Consider the following 19785-nt stretch of genomic DNA (forward strand, 5'->3'; position numbering starts at 1 on the left):
TCTGAAATGGCACCTTATTCCCTATTTAGTGCACTACTTTTAACCAGGTTAGCCCATAGGTGCTCTGGTAAGAAGTAGTGCACTACGTTGGGAATAGGGTGCCATTTGGGACGTAGCCACGCTGTCCTCCCCCTAAAGCAGGGGTGGCTGGTGCTCCTGCCCTGGGAGGCTGCCGTGGGTTTGTAGGGTTGACGTGTTCACGTGAACACAGTCTCAGCACACAGAACCAAGTCTTGCTGGTCTGCCGACAGGTTTGTTAGATTAGGGCTGAAACAAAAGCCTGCACACCCAGTAGCCTTCCCAAAAGGAAAATTGGTCATCCTATTGGGAGGTAAAGTAATCTGACTCTAGATCTGTAGTTAAGGACAGCTTCTACCTGGAGAGAACCTGTGTAACCTGGACGTGAAATTCAGTGTTTTTCTTTCTTTAAAGCTGTGAAATTCCACATTCCGAAAAGAACAGAGAACAGAGTTCAGGATAGAGAACAAGTGGTCAGGATGGAGAACAGGGGTCAGGATGGAGAACAGGGGTCAGGATGGAGAACAGGGGTCAGGTTGGCGAACAAGAGGTCAGGATGGAGAACAGAGGTCAGGATGGAGAACAGAGGTCAGGATGGAGAACAGAGGTCAGGATGGAGAACAGAGGTCAGGATGGAGAACAGAGGTCAGGATGGAGAACAGAGGTCAGGATGGAGAACAGGGGTCAGGATGGCGAACAAGAGGTCAGGATGGAGAACAGGGGTCAGGATGGAGAACAGGGGTCAGGTTGGCGAACAAGAGGTCAGGATGGAGAACAGAGGTCAGGATGGAGAACAGAGGTCAGGATGGAGAACAGAGGTCAGGATGGAGAACAAGAGTCAGGATGGAGAACAAGAGTCAGGATGGAGAACAGGGGTCAGGATGGAGAACAGACAACCTGATCTACCATCCTGGCAACGCCAGAGGCCTGAGCCAGTGTATTCATACCCTCACCTTGTACAGAGACTGGTCGTTGTCCTTGTTCTGGTGGTGGAAATGGACCATTCAACTACGATGAAGGACAACTTCACTGTCAGTCATCTGGATGTTCCTCTCTTCGCACCAGGAAGTATGGTGACCCCTGAAAGTATAAGGTTCACTGTCTCCCATCTCTCTCTGGGTCTGTATCCATAAAGCAACACAGAGGGCTGATCTGGGATCAGGCTATTCCTGTCCATGTAATCTTTGTGGGCTCCCGAGTGGCGCGGCGGTCTAAGGCACTGCATCTCAGTGCTTGAGGCGTCACTACAGACACCCTGGTTCGATTCCCAGGCTGTATCAAAACCGTCCGTGATTGGGAGTCCATTAGGGCGGCGCACAATTGGCCCCAGCGTCGTCCGGGTTTGGCCGGTGTAGGCCGTCATTGTAAATAAGAATTTGTTCTCATCTGACCTGCCTGGTTAAATATATATATATATATACACACTGCTCAAAAAAATAAAGGGAACACTTAAACAACACAATGTAACTCAGTCAATCACACTTCTGTGAAATCAAACTGTCCACTTAGGAAGCAACACTGATTGACAATAAATTTCACATGCTGTTGTGAAAATGGAATAGACAACAGGTGGAAATTATAGGCAATTAGCAAGACACCCCCAATAAAGGAGTGGTTCTGCAGGTGGGGACCACAGACCACTTCTCAGTTCCTATGCTTCCTGGCTGATGTTTTGGTCACTTTTGAATGCTGGCGGTGCTTTCACTCTAGTGGTAGCATGAGACGGAGTCTACAACCCACACAAGTGAGGTAGTGCAGCTCATCCAGGATGGCACATCAATGCGAGCTGTGGCAAGAAGGTTTGCTGTGTCTGTCAGCGTAGTGTCCAGAGCATGGAGGCGCTACCAGGAGACAGGCCAGTACATCAGGAGACGTGGAGGAGGCCGTAGGAGGGCAACAACCCAGCAGCAGGACCGCTACCTTCGCCTTTGTGCATGGAGGAGCAGGAGAAGCACTGCCAGAGCCCTGCAAAATGACCTCCAGCAGGCCACAAATGTGCATGTGTCTGCTCAAACGGTCAGAAACAGACTCCATGAGGGTGGTATGAGGGCCCGACGTCCACAGGTGGGGGTTGTGCTTACAGCCCAACACCGTGCAGGACATTTGGCATTTGCCAGAGAACACCAAGATTGGCAAATTCGCCACTGGCGCCCTGTGCTCTTCACAGATGAAAGCAGGTTCACACTGAGCACGTGACAAACGTGACAGAGTCTGGAGACGCCGTGGAGAACGTTCTGCTGCCTGCAACATCCTCCAGCATGACCGGTTTGGCGGTGGGTCAGTCATGGTGTGGGGTGGCATTTCTTTGGGGGGCCGCACAGCCCTCCATGTGCTCACGAGAGGTAGCCTGATTGCCATTAGGTACCGAGATGAGATCCTCAGACCCCTTGTGAGACCATATGCTGGTGCGGTTGGCTCTGGGTTCCTCCTAATGCAAGACAATGCTAGACCTCATGTGGCTGGAGTGTGTCAGCAGTTCCTGCAAGAGGAAGGCATTGATGCTATGGACTGGCCCGCCCGTTCCCAGACCTGAATCCAATTGAGCACATCTGGGACATCATGTCTCGCTCCATCCACCAACGCCACGTTTCCCCACAGACTGTCCAGGAGTTGGCGGATGCTTTAGTCCAGGTCTGGGAGGAGATCCCTCAGGAGACCATCCGCCACCTCATCAGGAGCATGCCCAGGCGTTGTAGGGAGGTCATACAGGCACGTGGAGGCCACACCCACTACTGAGCCTCATTTTGACTTGTTTTAAGGACATTACATCAAAGTTGGATCAGCCTGTAGTGTGGTTTTCCACTTTAATTTTGAGTGTGACTCCAAATCCAGACCTCCATGGGTTGATAAATTGGATTTCCATTGATTATTTTTGTGTGATTTTGTTGTCAGCACATTCAACTATGTAAAGAAAAAAGTATTTAATAAGATTATTTCTTTCATTCAGATCTAGGATGTGTTGTTTAAGTGTTCCCTTTATTTTTTTGAGCAGTATATATATTTTTTTATCTTGTTCAAAGGCTAGATCAGCAATCCTACCCAGAGAGGCTTTGTGGGTAACGGGCCCTGATCTCTAGTATATATACTGATACCAGAGCAAGAAGTGCATGTCTTCAAGCAGCATTTAATGTATTAAAGACACACACAGCTTTTATGGTCCCTACAGCGGTAATGGACTTTAATAACCGTTGTCTTACAGCGATGATGTTGTTTTCATTCTTAAATATGAACTTGTTTTTTTTTCTTTTCTGTATGCAAATGTATGTAAATACTAATAAAGTAAATTATGTCAACAGTTTAAAGTTCAGGTGAATTTGTCGTGAGTGTAGAACACTGCGGAAGAACCCTATTTATCTAGTGGGAGGGACCCTATTTATCTAGTGGTAGGAACCCTATTTATCTAGTGGGAGGAACCCTATTTATCTAGTGGGAGGAACCCTATTTATCTAGTGGGAGGAACCCTATTTATCTAGTGGGAGGAACCCTATTTATCTAGTGGGAGGAACCCTATTTATCTAGTGGGAGGAACCCTATTTATCTAGTGGTAGGAACCCTATTTATCTAGTGGGAGGAACCCTATTTATCTAGTGGGAGGAACCCTATTTATCTAGTGGTAGGAACCCTATTTATCTAGTGGGAGGAACCCTATTTATCTAGTGGTAGTAACCCTTTCTGTTACAGTGGGTTGATAACCAGTTAACCAGGAACTAACTTGGCTAACTAGGCTAACTAACTAGGAACTAACTAACTAGGCTAACTAACTGGGAATTAACTAACTAGGCAGGCTAACTAACTAGGAACTAACTAACTAGGCTAACTAACTAGGAACTAACTAACTAGGCTAACTAACTAGGAACTAACTAAGCTAACTAACTAGGCTAACTAACTAGGCTAACTAACTAGGCTAACTAAGCTAACTAACTAGGAACTAACTAGGCTAACTAAGCTAAACTAACTAGGCTAACTAACTAGGAACAAACTAGTCCTGAACTGTTACTGAGGTTTAAATAGCGATCACCTGCTTTATTACCCCTGTAATGACACAGTCATTTAGTAAAGACAAGTGCAACACGAGCAGGTTGTTGTTGTTATTGTTGTTGTTGTTAAAAGGGTGGAAAGTGGCCTGGGAACCACAGCGACCTATTTATGAAAGTATCACCATCTATATACAACACAGGAAGTGACTTACCTAAAACGGATGGGTTTAAAACAAGGAGTGAGCTGCTTCAACCTAGACCACGTTATAACTCAGCATAGCAGAAATACAACATAACTGACTAGAGAAATGGTCACACATGAACACTGGCTGGGTTCTGAAAGGGAACCCATAGGATCCTAGTCAACTGTAGTGCACTATATAGGGAATAGGGTGCCATAGGGCTCTGGTCTAAAGTAGTGCACTACATATAGGGAATAGGGTGCCATAGGGCTCTGGTCTAAAGTAGTGCACTATATAGGGAATAGGGTGCCATATGGCTCTGGTCTAAAGTAGTGCACTATATAGGGAATAGGGTTCCATAGGGCTCTGGTCTAAAGTAGTGCACTATGTAGGGAATAGGGCCCCATAGGACTCTGGTCTAAAGTTGTGCACTATATAGGGAATAGGGTGCCATAGGGCTTTGGTCTAAAGTTGTGCACTATGTAGGGAATAGGGTTCCATAGGGCTCTGGTCTAAAGTAGTGCACTATATAGGGAATAGGGTTCCATAATAGGGTTCCATTTGTGATGCCTGACCTTGTCTTGTTGGTTTGGGTGCTGCTGACAGCCTGGCTGAGCCATGTCGGAATGCATCAGGACTCTTCCTATCCTCCCTCTCTCTCTCTCCCTCTCCATTCTTTAACATGCTGACTTATACTCAATGCACAAAACATTAGGAACACCTTCCTAACATTGAGTTGAATCCCCCCCTTTTGCCCTCAGAACAGCCTCCATTCATCAGGACATGGACTCTACAAGGTGTCGAAAGCGTTCCACAGGGATGCTGGCCCATGTTGACTCCAATGCTTCCCACAGTTGTGTCAAGTTGGCTGGATGTACTTTGGGTGGTGGACCTATCTTGATACACACGGGAAACTGTTGAGCGTGGAAAAACCCAGCAGCGTTGCAGTTCTTGACAAACCGGTGCGCCTGGCATCTACTACCATACCCCGTTCAAAGGCACTTAAATATTTAGTCTTGCCCACTCACCCTCTGAATGGCACACATACACAATCCATGTCTCAATTGTCTCAAGGCTTAAAAATCCTCCTTTAACCCGTCTCCTCCCCTTCATCTACACTGATTGAAGTGGATTTAACAAGTGACCTCAATAAGGGATCAAATCTTTCACCTGGGTTCAGTCTATGTCATGGAAAGAGCAGGTGTTCCTAATGTTTTGTCCACTCAGTGTAGGTTTGTAATGTATAAATATTTACCGTATACAGGTATGTATACTGACCGTACATCTCCTACGTACACACATAATTAAACATGAATACTTTGTACATATATATTTATATAGACATATACATGTACATTCAATGTATAAAAGGTAACACACACCAACGTACAGTACACACTCGCTCTTCATCATCATCATCATTCACACAATACGACTCTGTGAGTCTATCTTCCTTATATGCACACACACACACACACACACGCACACGCACACACACACATATACACACACACACACACCGAAAAAGAGTTGGGCTCCTATTCAAAAACAGTGTCCAGATTGCAATTTGGACACTTTTCAATGAACTGCCAATGTGTTTTTCCATTAAAGCTGTGGAAGAATCTCACATTTTTTGGGATAAGATGGGAGAGGAAAAGGCATGTGGTTTGTGTCCCCAATGGTAGCCTACTCCCTGTGTAGTGCTATAGGGCCCCTTTGGGCCCCTGGTCAAAAGTATATAGGGAATAGGCTGCCAACAGGGTTCAATTACAGTGCCAATAGGATGCCGACAGGATTCAATTACAGTGCCAATAGGCTGCCAATAGGGTTCAATTACAGTGCCAATAGGCTGCCAACAGGGTTCAATTACAGTGCCAATAGGCTGCCAACAGGGTTCAATTACAGTGCCAATAGGGCGACAGGATAATTACAGTGCCAATAGGAGGGTTCAATTACAGTGCCAATAGGCTGCCAATAGGGTTCAATTACAGTGCCAATAGGCTGCCAACAGGGTTCAATTACAGTGCCAATAGGCTGCCAACAGGGTTCAATTACAGTGCCAATAGGCTGCCAACAGGGTTCAATTACAGTGCCAATAGGCTGCCAATAGGGTTCAATTACAGTGCCAATAGGCTGCCAACAGGGTTCAATTACAGTGCCAATAGGCTGCCAATAGGGTTAAACAGTGCCAATAGGATGCCGAAGGTTCAATTACAGTGCCAATAGGCTGCCAATAGGGTTCAATTACAGTGCCAATAGGCTGCCAACAGGGTTCAATTACAGTGCCAATAGGCTGCCAATAGGGACGCAAGTCATGGCGTTCATTCGCTGCAATGTCTCATCTTCTCCTCGCAGCTCGGCGGTTCATTTGCATAATATATTCAGGGTTCTATTTTTTATTTGTTTTGCTAAATAGCATTTCCTTTTTATTATAAAGCAGAAACCCTGTAAAGAGAAAGTGGTGTCTCTACAACACCACAGTCAGAGAGTCGTCGTCTCACCAGTCTGATCTGTCACTGCAGTCAGAGAGTCGTCGTCTCACCGAGAGTCGTCGTCTCACCAGTCTGATCTGTCACTGCAGTCAGAGAGTCGTCGTCTCACCAGTCTGATCTGTCACTGCAGTCAGAGAGTCGTCGTCTCACCGAGAGTCGTCGTCTCACCAGTCTGATCTGTCACTGCAGTCAGAGAGTCGTCGTCTCACCAGTCTGATCTGTCACCGCAGTCAGAGAGTCGTCTCACCAGTCTGATCTGTCACCGCAGTCAGAGAGTCGTCTCACCAGTCTGATCTGTCACCGCAGTCAGAGAGTCGTCTCACCAGTCTGATCTGTCACCACAGTCAGAGAGTCGTCTCACCAGTCTGATCTGTCACCACAGCCAGAGTCGTCGTCTCACCAGTCTGATCTGTCACCGCAGTCAGAGAGTCGTCTCACCAGTCTGATCTGTCACCGCAGTCAGAGAGTCGTCTCACCAGTCTGATCTGTCACCACAGCCAGAGAGTCGTCTCACCAGTCTGATCTGTCACCGCAGTCAGAGAGTCGTCTCACCAGTCTGATCTGTCACCGCAGTCGGAGAGTTGTCTCACCAGTCTGATCTGTCACCGCAGTCAGAGAGTCGTCTCACCAGTCTGATCTGACACCGCAGTCAGAGAGTCGTCGTCTCACCAGTCTGATCTGACACCGCAGTCAGAGAGTCGTCTCACCAGTCTGATCTGACACCGCAGTCAGAGAGTCGTCGTCTCACCAGTCTGATCTGACACCGCAGTCGGAGAGTCGTCTCACCAGTCTGATCTGTCACCGCAGTCAGAGAGTCGTCTCACCAGTCTGATCTGTCACCGCAGTCGGAGAGTTGTCTCACCAGTCTGATCTGTCACCGCAGTCAGAGAGTCGTCTCACCAGTCTGATCTGACACCGCAGTCAGAGAGTCGTCGTCTCACCAGTCTGATCTGACACCGCAGTCAGAGAGTCGTCTCACCAGTCTGATCTGACACCGCAGTCAGAGAGTCGTCGTCTCACCAGTCTGATCTGACACCGCAGTCGGAGAGTCGTCTCACCAGTCTGATCTGTCACCGCAGTCAGAGAGTCGTCTCACCAGTCTGATCTGTCACCACAGCCAGAGAGTCGTCTCACCAGTCTGATCTGACACCGCAGTCAGAGAGTCGTCGTCTCACCAGTCTGATCTGTCACCGCAGTCAGAGAGTCGTCTCACCAGTCTGATCTGTCACCGCAGTCAGAGAGTCGTCGTCTCACCAGTCTGATCTGTCACCGCAGTCGGAGAGTCGTCTCACCAGTCTGATCTGACACCGCAGTCGGAGAGTCGTCTCACCAGTCTGATCTGTCACCGCTGCATGTGCTTCTATAGACAGGGTTGTTGACATCAAGCTTTAGAGCGCAGGTCAAGGGGTCAGAAAACAAACATCCCAGCTTAATGAACAGGTACAGCCATAATCAAGGCACAAAGATCTACAAGTATATTTGTTTTTCATTCAATAAAGTAGTTGTACAAAATAATATTACATTTGACAGTCTGTACAGGATAAATCAAGAAGCCTTGTTCAGTTCAGTCTGTCCCCTCCCGTCCCCCCTCCGTCTGTCCCCTCCCATCCCCCCTCTGTCTGTCCCCTCCCGTCCCCCCTCCGTCTGTCCCCTCCCGTCCCCCCTCCGTCTGTCCCCTCCCGTCCCCCCTCTGTCTGTCCCCTCCCGTCCCCCCTCTGTCTGTCTCCGCCCGCCCCTCTGTCTGTCCCCACCCGTCCCCCCTCCGTCTGTCCCCTCCCGTCCCCCCTCCGTCTGTCCCCTCCCGTCCCCCCTCTGTCTGTCCCCTCCCGTCCCCCCTCTGTCTGTCCCCTCTGTCTGTCCCCTCCCGTCCCCCCCTCTGTCTGTCCCCTCCCGTCCCCCCTCCGTCTGTCCCCTCCGTCCCCCCCTCCGTCTGTCCCCTCCCGTCCCCCTCCGTCTGTCCCCTCCCGTCCCCCTCCGTCTGTCCCCTCCCGTCCCCCCTCTGTCTGTCCCCTCCCGTCCCCCTCCGTCTGTCCCCTCCCGTCCCCCCTCTGTCTGTCCCCTCCCGTCCCCCCTCCGTCTGTCCCCTCCCGTCCCCCCTCAGTCTGTCCCCTCCCGTCCCCCCTCCGTCTGTCCCCTCCCCGTCCCCCCTCTGTCTGTCCCCTCCCGTCCCCCCTCCGTCTGTCCCCTCCCGTCCCCCCTCTGTCTGTCCCCTCCCGTCCCCCCTCCGTCTGTCCCCTCCCGTCCCCCTCCGTCTGTCCCCTCCCGTCCCCCCTCAGTCTGTCCCCTCCCGTCCCCCCCTCTGTCTGTCCCCTCCCGTCCCCCCTCCGTCTGTCCCCTCCCGTCCCCCTCCGTCTGTCCCCTCCCGTCCCCCCTCAGTCTGTCCCCTCCCGTCCCCCCTCCGTCTGTTCCCTCCCGTCCCCCCTCTGTCTGTCCCCTCCCGTCCCCCCTCCGTCTGTCCCCTCCCGTCCCCCCTCCGTCTGTCCCCTCCCGTCCCCCCTCCGTCTGTCCCCTCCCGTCCCCCCTCCGTCTGTCCCCTCCCGTCCCCCCTCCGTCTGTCCCCTCCCGTCCCCCTCAGTCTGTCCCCTCCCGTCCCCCTCCGTCTGTTCCCTCCCGTCCCCCTCTGTCTGTCCCCTCCCGTCCCCCCTCCGTCTGTTCCCTCCCGTCCCCCCTCCGTCTGTCCCCTCCCGTCCCCCCTCCGTCTGTCCCCTCCCGTCCCCCCTCCGTCTGTCCCCTCCCGTCCCCCCTCAGTCATAGATCTTCTAAGCTAAAACGATTGTTGGTCAACGTGTCGGGTAGTTGTTCCTTCCAGGACGGCGTCACGCCAGGCAGAAAGCAGCGACGGGAGATAAGTTGCAGAGGGCTTAGTCCCATTCCTTTCTTCATTTATTAGTTCGTTCATCTGTTCATTCCATCGTTTCCTTCCTGGCTCCCAGTTCTCTCTCTCTCTCTCTCTCTCTCTCTCTCTCTCTCTCTCTCTCTCTCTCTCTCTCTCTCTCTCTCTCTGCTCTGTATCAGTCCTTTAGGGTCTCAAACAACAGGAGGCCTGAGTCTCTCCATCCCTCAGTCGACCTGCAACACTGGTACTGTGTAAGACAGAGTATTAAATATTGTGATGCTACATTGTGTTTATACTTCCTCAACAAAAAAGGTATTAAGCAAAGTGCATTTTCTGTTCTTCTTCCTCCTCTTCTTCCTCCCTCTCTCTGTCCGTTATCACTCTTTCTTCGGAAGGGATTGGGGGACAGGTGACACACACACACACACACACACACACACACACACACACACACACACACACACACACACACATTGATCCACACACCACCCAGCCAGTCAGTCAGTCAGTCCAGTACACACCACCACCTCCCACCCAGCCAGCCAGCCAGCTAGTCAGTCAGCCAGCTAGTCAGCCAGTCAGTCAGTCAGTCAGTCCAGTACACACCACCACCTCCCGCCCAGCCAGCTAGTCAGCCAGCCAGTCAGTCCACTAGTCCAATCCAACAACATGTCCCAACAGTGCAGGAGGTGGAGGAGGAAGCCTCAGGCTTTAGTGGAATGACAAATCAAGGCAGAAAAGCAACAACTTCCCTTCCATTCCTTCATGTCTGTAGAAAGGAGGAATGACTCAGTCTCCGAACAAGAGGAAGAGGATGACACCTCAGTCAGTCTCCGATCAAGAGGAAGAGGATGACACCTCAGTCAGTCTCCGATCAAGAGGAAGAGGATGACACCTCAGTCAGTCTCCGAACAAGAGGAAGAGGATGACACCTCAGTCAGTCTCCGAACAAGAGGAAGAGGATGACACCTCAGTCAGTCTCCGAACAAGAGGAAGAGGATGACACCTCAGTCAGTCTCCGATCAAGAGGAAGAGGATGACACCTCAGTCAGTCTCCGATCAAGAGGAAGAGGATGACACCTCAGTCAGTCTCCGAACAAGAGGAAGAGGATGACACCTCAGTCAGTCTCCGAACAAGAGGAAGAGGATGACACCTCAGTCAGTCTCCGAACAAGAGGAAGAGGATGACACCTCAGTCAGTCTCCGATCAAGAGGAAGAGGATGACACCTCAGTCAGTCTCCGAACAAGAGGAAGAGGATGACACCTCAGTAGTACTTTGTAGTCGCCATCAGGGCAGAGGGTGGGGTTGAAGGGAGCAGGTCAGTTTTTAGGGTTGAGGATTCAAAATGTTTGAATAAAATCCCAGAAGGCTTGATGGGTGTGTGTGTGTGTGTGTGTGTGTGTGTGTGTGTGTGTGTGTGTGTGTGTGTGTGTGTGTACGTCATCCCTTCACAAGAGTTCGTACTGCCTCAGATGCATCCTCTGAATGATATCTCGACAGTCGTTGAAGACCCTCCTGATGTTCTCCGTGTCCACAGCACAGGTGAAGTGTGGGTAGCAGTAGTGTCTACCATCTCCGCTGGCTGTGCTGATCCTCTGAGGAGAGGGCGAGAGGTGAGAGGGCATGTTTGATTACATCAGGCCCAGGGTTACCGACAAGAGTATTAAAACAGGTGCTAAAAAAAGGGACTTTTAAAAGCTACAGTCTGTGATTGGTACATCACATTAATGTTTGGACATTTTGAACAAAACGGCAGCCAATTTTTTTTTAAAATTTAAATCCCAGATTGTAGGTTTAAACATGAATTAGTAATACTGAATACTTACCAGGAACTCGTCTCGGATGAAAAACTTAGCTCTAGTCACTTTGGGGTCTTCACCAGGTTCAGGAGTTGCTGTGGAACACAAACAGACAGAAACACACTTCAGGTTCAACTGCCTGATAAACAAGAGACGACATCCAATGAGTTCAAACTTTAGTTCAAATAGGTACCTACCTTCGTTTGGTATGGTGTAGTATGGTGGAGTATGGTGGAGTATGGTGTAGTACGGTGGAGCATGGTGCAGCATGGTGGAGTATGACGTAGTATGGCGGGTATGGTGGAGTATGGTGTAGTATGGCATAGTATGGGGTGGTGTGGTGGAGTACGGTGTAGTATGGTGTGGTGTAGTAGGGTGTAGTATGGTGTAGTATGGTGCGGTGGAGTATGGTGTGGTGTAGTATGGTGTGGTGGAGTATGGTGTGGTGTGGTGTGGTGGAGTATGGTGTAGTATGGTGTGGTGTAGTATGGTGTGGTGTAGTATGGTGTAGTATGGTGTGGTGGAGTATGGTGTGGTGGAGTATGGTGTGGTGTGGTGGAGTATGGTGTAGTATGGTGTGGTGTAGCATGGTGTGGTGTGGTGGAGTATGGTGGGTGTAGTATGGTGGAGTGAGCATGGTGTGATGGAGTGTGGTGTAGTATGGTGGAGTATGGTGTAGTATGGTGTGGTATGGTGTAGTATGGTTTGGTATAGGGGGGTATGGTGTAGTATGGTGTGGTATGGTGAAGTATGGTGTAGTATGGTGGAGTATGGTGTGGTGGAGTATGGTGTAGTGAGCATACTGTGGTGTGGTGAGCATGGTGTGGTGTAGTGTAGTGAACATGGTGAGGTGTAGTGAGCATACTGTGGTGTGGTGAGCATGGTGTGGTGTGGTGTAGTGAGCATGGTGTGGTATGGTGTGGTGAGCATGGTGTGGTGTGGTGTATGAGCATGGTGTGGTGAGCATGGTGTGGTGTGGTGTGGTGTGGTGAGCATGGTGTGGTATGGTGTAGTGAGCATGGTGTGGTGTGGTGAGGTGTGGTGAGCATGGTGTGGTGTGGTGTGGTGAGCATGGTGTGGTGTGGTGTGGTGAGCATGGTGTGGTGTGGTGTAGTGAGCGTGGTGTGGTGAGCATGGTGAGCATGGTGTGGTGTGGTGTGGTGAGCATGGTGTGGTGTGGTGAGGTGTGGTGAGCATGGTGTGGTGTGGTGTGATGAGCATGGTGTGGTGTGATGAGCATGGTGTGGTGTGGTGTGGTGAGCATGGTGTGGTGTTATGTGGTGAGCACGGTGTGGTATGGTGTAGTGAGCATACTGTGGTGTGGTGAGCATGGTGTGGTGTAGTTTAGTGAGCATGGTGAGGTGTAGTGAGCATACTGTGGTGTGGTGAGCATGGTGTGGTGTGGTGTAGTGAGCATGGTGTGGTATGGTGTGGTGAGCATGGTGTGGTGTATGAGCATGGTGCAGTGTGGTGTATGAGCATGGTGTGGTATGGTGTAGTGAGCATGGTGTGGTGTGGTGTGGTGAGGTGTGGTGAGCATGGTGTGGTGTGGTGAGCATGGTGTGGTGTGGTGTAGTGAGCATGGTGTGGTGTGGTGAGCATGGTGTGGTGTAGTGAGCATGGTGTGGTGAGGGGTGGTGTGGTGAGGGGTGGTGAGATGTGGTGTGGTGAGGGGTGGTGTGGTGAGGGGTGGTGAGATGTGGTGTGGTGAGATGTGGTATGGTGAGGGGTGGTGTAATGTGGTGAGGGGTGGTGAGGTGAGGGATGGTGTGGTGTGGTAAGGGGTAAGGGGTGGTGTGGTGTGGTGAGGTGAGGGATGGTGTGGTGTGGTGTGGTAAGGGGTGGTGTGGTGTGGTGAGGGGTGGAGTGGTGAGGGGTGGCATGGTGAGGGGTGGCGTGGTGAGTTGTGGTGAGGTGTAATGTCTTAAGTGGTGAGGGGTGGTGTGGTAAGGGGTGGTGAGATGTGGTGAGGTGGCGTGGTGAGGGGTGGTAAGGGGTGGTGTGGTGAGATGTGGTAAGGGGTGGTGTGGTGTGGTAAGGGGAGGTGAGGTGGCGTGGTGAGGGGTGGTGAGATGTGGTGAGGGGTGGAGGTGTGGTGGGGGGATGGTGTGGTAAGGGGTGGAGAAGTGAGGTGTGGTGAGGGGTGGTGAGGGATGGAGAGGTGAGTGGGGGTGAGGGATGGTGTGGTGAGGGATGGAGGGGTGGAGGGGGATGGTGTGGTGAGGGGTGATCTGGTGATGGTGAGGGGTAGTGAGGGGTGGTAAGGTGAGGTGAGGGGTGGAGAGGGATGGTGTGGTGAGGGGTGGCGTGGTGTAATGTGGTGAGGGGTGGTGTGGTGTAATGTGGTGTGGGATGGTGTGGTGTGGTATGGGGTGGTGTGGTATGGTGAGGGGTGGTGTGGTGTAATGTGGTGAGGGGTGGTGTGGTGTGGTAAGGGGTGGTGTGGGGTGGTGAGATGTGGTAAGGGGTGGTGAGGGGTGGAGGTGTGGTGAGGGATGGTGTGGTAAGGGGTGGAGAAGTGAGGTGTGGTGAGGGGTGGTGAGGGATGGAGAGGTGAGTGGGGGAGGGATGGTGTGGTGAGGGATGGTGTGGTGAGGGATGGAGGGGTGGAGGTGTGGAGGGGGATGGTGTGGTGAGGGGTGGTGAGGGGTGATCTGGTGATGGGTGGTGAGGGGTAGTGAGGGGTGGTAAGGTGAGGTGAGGCGTGGTGAGGGATGGTGTGGTGAGGGGTGGCGTGGTGTAATGTGGTGAGGGGTGGTGTGGTGTAATGTGGTGTGGGATGGTGTGGTGAGGGGTGGGGTGGCGTGGTGTAATGTGGTGAGGGGTGGTGTGGTGTGGTGAGGGGTGGTGTGGTGTGGTGTGGTGAGGTGTGGTGTGGTAAGGGGTGGTGTGGTGAGGGGTGGTGTAATGTGGTGAGGGGTGGTGTGGTTTCATGTGGTGTGGGTTAATGTGATGTGGGATGGTGTGGGTTAATGTGATGTGGTGTGGGATGGTGTGGGTTAATGTGATGTGGTGTGGGATGGTGTGGGTTAATGTGATGTGGTGTAGGATGGTGTGGTTTTATGTGGTGTGGTGTGGGATAGTGTGGTTTCATGTGGTGTGGGGTGGTGAGCTGCCTACCTTCATTTGGTATGGTGTAGTACTGTAGTGTGGGATGGTGTGGTGTGGGGTGGTGTGGTGTGGGGTGGTGAGCTGCCTACCTTCATTTGGTATGGTGTAGCGAGCATATTCAGGGAAGTAGTCTTGAATTTTGGATTTTCCAGCTAATACTTTCTCAGCCAACATGTCCTGCTTGTTCAGAAACAAGATGACCGATATAGTGCGTAACCACCTGGAGATTAACAACAAACAAACAAACAATAACAAATATGTCAGGTCCAGGATAAAGATAACTATTTTCTACATTGTATAATAACAGTGAAGACATTAAAACTATGAAATAACGCATATGGAATCCTGTAGTAACCAAAACAATGTTCAACAAATCAAAATATATTTTATATTTTGAGATTCTTCAAAGTAGCCACCCTTTGCCTTCATGACAGCTTTGCACACGCTAAGCATTCTCTCCACCAGCTGCATGATGTAGTCACCTGGAATGCATTTCAATTAACAGGTGTGCCTTGTTAAAAGTCAATTTGTAGAATTTCTTACCTTCTTAATGCGTTTGAGACAATCAGTTGCGCTGTATACAGAAGATAGCCCAATTTGGTAAAAGACCAAGTCCATATTATGGCAAGAACAGCTCAAATAAGCAAAGAGAAACGACAGTCCATCATTACTTTAAGACATGAAGGTCAGTCAATCTGGAACATTTCAAGAACTTTGAAAGTTTCTTCAAGTGCAGTCGCAAAAACCATCCAGCACTATGATGAAACTGGCTCTCATGAGGACCGCCACAGGAAAGGAAGACCCAGAGTTACCTCTGCTACAGAGGATAAGTTCATTAGAGTTACCAGCCTCAGAAATTGCAGCCCAAATAAATGCTTCACAGGAAACTGCGTGAATCAGGCCTTCATGGTCGAATTGCTGCAAAGAAACCACTACTAAAGGACACCAATAAGAAGAAGAGACTTGCTTGGAGCAAGAAACACGAGCAATGGACATTAGACCGGTGGAAATCTGTCCTTTGGTCTGATGAGCCAAATAAGAGATTTTTGGTTCCAACCGCTGTGTCTTTGTAAGACGCAGAGTAGGTGAACGGATGATCTCCGCATGTGTGGTTCCACCGTGAAGCATGGAGGAGGAGGTGTGATGGTTTGGGGGTGCTTTGCTGGTGACACTCAGTGATTTATTTAGAATTCAAGGCAGACAACCAGCATGGCTCCCATAGCATTCTTCAGCGATACGCCATCCCATCTGGTTTGGGCTTAGTCCCACTATCATTTGTTTTTCAACAGGACAATGACCCAACACACCTCCAGGCTGTGTAAGGGCTATTTGACCAAGAAGGAGAGTGATGGATTGCTGCATCAGATGACCTGGCCTCCACAATCACCCAACCTCAACCCAATTGAGATGGTTTGGGATGAGTTGGACCGCAGAGTGAAAGAAAAGCAGCCAACAAGTGCTCAGCATATGTGGGAACTCCTTCAAGACAGTTGGAAAAGCATAGGTGTGTCCAAACTTTTGACTGGTACTGTACGTCAGTTCTAGCATAAAAAGTTGGCTGTGTAAGATTCAGGGGCATATTCGGTAACTTTCAATTATTCTGTAGATTCTAAAGCTGTACTGTTTTGCATCGTTTATGTCTTTAGTCTCACTCCGTGGGCTTTATTTTAACAAACCTAATGTGATGGTAAACTAAAGTGCCACAGAATGCTGCAGCAGCCCGCCTACAGTGGTCCCCTTAAAAGGATGGAACCACTGTAAGTCAAGGTGTGCTGCAGTATGACACGACTTTTAAAGGAGGGTGTGTCAGAAATATTTGTTGCTATTTTCACAGCCATTATTATGGGTGTAATAGTTAGGGGGAGTGATGAGCTCTACAGCAGAGTCTCACAACTCAATCGCTGGTTGAAAACTGTTTTCTGCCCCTCCCAAAAGATAGAATTTGTAGATAATTGGCCCTCTTTCTGGGACTCACCCACAAACAGGACCAAGCCTGGCCTGTTGAGGAGTGACGGACTCCATCCTAGCTGGAGGGGTGCTCTCATCTTATCTACGAACATAGACAGGGCTCTAACTCCTCTAGCTCCACAATGAAATAGGGTGCAGGCCAGGCAGCAGGCTGTTAGCCAGCCTGCCAGCTTAGTGGAGTCTGCCACTAGCACAGTCAGCGTAGTCAGCTCAGCTTTCCCCATTGAGACCGTGTCTGTGCCTCGATCTAGGTTGGGCAAAATTAAAAATGGCGGTGTTCGCTTTAGCAATCTCACTAGTATAAAGACCTCCTCCATTCCTGCCATTATTGAAAGAGATTGTGATACCTCACATCTCAAAATTGGGTTACTTAATGTTAGATCCCTCACTTCCAAGGCAGTTATAGTCAATGAACTAATCACTGATAATAATCTTGATGTGATTGGCCTGACTGAAACATGGCTTAAGCCTGATAAATTTACTGTGTTAAATGAGGCCTCACCCCTGGTTACATTAGTGACCATACCCCCCGTGCATCCGGCAAAGGCGGAGGTGTTGCTAACATTTACGATAGCAAATTTCAATTTACAAAAAAAAAACAACAATGACGTTTTCGTCTTTTGAGCTTCTAGTCATGAAATCTATGCAGCCTACTCACTCACTTTTTATAGCTACTGTTTATAGGCCTCCTGGGCCATATGCAGTGTTCCTCACTGAGTTCCCTGAATTCCTATCGGATCTTGTAGTCATAGCAGATAATATTCTAATTTTTGGTGACTTTAACATTCACATGGAAAAGTCCACAGACCCACTCCAAAAGGCTTTCGGAGCCATTATCGACTCAGTGGGTTTTGTCCAACATGTCTCTGGACCTACTCACTGCCACAGTCATACTCTGGACCTAGTTTTGTCCCATGGAATAAATGTTGTGGATCTAAATGTTTTTCCTCATAATCCTGGACTATCGGACCACCATTTTATTACGTTTGCAATTGCAACAAATAATCTGCTCAGACCCCAACCAAGGAGCATTAAAAGTCGTGCTATAAATTCTCAGACAACCCAAAGATTCCTTGATGCCCTTCCAGACTGCCTCTGCCTACCCAAGGACGTCAGAGGACAAAAATCAGTTAACCACCTAACCGAGGAACTCAATTTAACCTTGCGCAATACCCTAGATGCAGTTGCACCCCTAAAAACTAAAAACATCTGTCATAAGAAACTAGCTCCCTGGTATACAGAAAATACACGAGCTCTGAAGCAAGCTTCCAGAAAATTGGAACGGAAATGGCGCCACACCAAACTGGAAGTCTTCCGACTAGCTTGGAAAGACAGTACCGTGCAGTATCGAAGAGCCCTTACTGCTGCTCGATCATCCTATTTTTCCAACTTAATTGAGGGAAATAAGAACAATCCGAAATTTCTTTTTGATACTGTCGCAAAGCTAACTAAAAAGCAGCCTTCGCAAATGGAGGATGGCTTTCACTTCAGCAGTAATACATTTATGAACTTCTTTGAGGAAAAGATCATGATCATTAGAAAGCAAATTACAGACTCCTCTTTAAATCTGGGTATTCCTCCAAAGCTCCATTGTCCTGAGTCTGCACAACTCTGCCAGGACCTATGATCAAGGGAGATACTAAAGTGTTTTAGTACTATATCTCTTGACGCAATGATGAAAATAATCATGGCCTCCAAACCCTCAAGCTGCATACTGGACCCTATTCCAACTAAACTATTGAAAGAGCTGCTTCCTGTGCTTGGCCCTCCTATGTTGAACATAATAAACGGCTCTCTATCCACCGGATGTGTACCAAGCTCACTAAAAGTGGCAGTAATAAAGCCTCTCTTGAAAAAGCCGAATCTTGATCCAGAAATTATAAAAAACTATCGGCCTATATCGAATCTTCCATTCCTCTCAAAACATTTTGAAAAAGCTGTTGCACAGCAACTCACTGCCTTCCTGAAGACAAACAATGTATACGAAACGCTTCAGTCTGGTTTTAGACCCCATCATAGCACTGAGACTGCACTTGTGAAGGTGGTAAATGACCTTTTAATGACGTCAGACCGAGGCTCTGCATCTGTCCTCGTGCTCCTAGATCTTAGTGCCGCTTTTGATACCATCGATCACCACATTCTTTTGGAGAGATTGGAAACCCAAATTGGTCTACATGGACAAGTTCTGGCCTGGTTTAGATCTTATCTGTCGGAAAGATATCAGTTTGTCTCTGTGAATGGTTTGTCCTCTGACAAATCAATTGTAAATTTCGGTGTTCCTCAAGGTTCCGTTTTAGGACCACTATTGTTTTCACTATATATTTTACCTCTTGGGGATGTCATTCGAAAACATAATGTTAAATTTCACTGCTATGCGGACGACACACAGCTGTACATTTCAATGAAACATGGTGAAGCCCCAAAATTGCCCTCGCTAGAAGCCTGTGTTTCAGACATAAAGAAGTGGATGGCTGCAAACTTTCTACTTTTAAACTCGGACAAAACAGAGATGCTTGTTCTAGGTCCCAAGAAACAAAGAGATCTTCTGTTGAATCTGACAATTAATCTGGATGGTTGTACAGTCGTCTCAAATAAAACTGTGAAGGACCTCGGCGTTACTCTGGACCCTGATCTCTCTTTTGAAGAACATATCAAGACTGTTTCAAGGACAGCTTTTTTCCATCTACGTAACATTGCAAAAATCAGAAATTTTCTGTCCAAAAATGACGCAGAAAAATTAATCCATGCTTTTGTTACTTCTAGGCTGGACTACTGCAATGCTCTACTTTCCGGCTACCCGGATAAAGCACTAAATAAACTTCAGTTAGTGCTAAATACGGCTGCTAGAATCCTGACTAGAACCAAAAAATGTGATCATATTACTCCAGTGCTAGCCTCCCTACACTGGCTTCCTGTTAAGGCAAGGGCTGATTTCAAGGTTTTACTGCTAACCTACAAAGCATTACATGGGCTTGCTCCTACCTATCTTTCCGATTTGGTCCTGCCGTACATACCTACACGTACGCTACGGTCACAAGACGCAGGCCTCCTAATTGTCCCTAGAATTTCTAAGCAAACGGCTGGAGGTAGGGCTTTCTCCTATAGAGCTCCATTTTTATGGAATGGTCTGCCTACCAATGTGAGAGATGCAGACTCAGTCTCAACCTTTAAGTCTTTACTGAAGACTTATCTCTTCAGTAGGTCCTATGATTAAGTATAGTCTGGCCCAGGAGTGTGAAGGTGAACGGAAAGGCTGGAGCAACGAACCGCCCTTGCTGTCTCTGCCTTGCCGGTTCCCCTCTTTCCACTGGGATTCTCTGCCTCTAACCCTTTTACAGGGGCTGAGTCACTGGCCTACTGGTGTTCTTCCATGCCGTCCGTGGGAGGGTGCGTCACTTGA

At 49.2% G+C, this 19785-nt stretch overlaps 1 protein-coding gene across 1 annotated transcript in view; it reads right to left on the reverse strand.

Annotated features, from left to right (window-relative positions):
- Positions 1 to 9413: 9413 nt before the first annotated feature.
- LOC106592495 (guanine nucleotide-binding protein G(s) subunit alpha) overlaps positions 9414 to 19785 on the reverse strand; it is an 88145-nt gene continuing 77773 nt past the window's right edge. Inside the window, exons 5-7 of the mRNA XM_045694526.1 lie at positions 14507 to 14637; positions 11334 to 11401; positions 9414 to 11102 (exon numbers count right to left, since the gene is read on the reverse strand). Coding sequence (XP_045550482.1) covers positions 10956 to 11102; positions 11334 to 11401; positions 14507 to 14637 — 346 coding nt within the window. The 3' untranslated portion in view covers positions 9414 to 10955. The remainder of the gene's footprint in view (positions 11103 to 11333; positions 11402 to 14506; positions 14638 to 19785) is intronic.

The sequence above is a fragment of the Salmo salar genome, chromosome ssa14 (genome assembly GCF_905237065.1).
Source record: "Salmo salar chromosome ssa14, Ssal_v3.1, whole genome shotgun sequence".
In the NCBI taxonomy this organism is placed as follows: domain Eukaryota; kingdom Metazoa; phylum Chordata; class Actinopteri; order Salmoniformes; family Salmonidae; genus Salmo; species Salmo salar.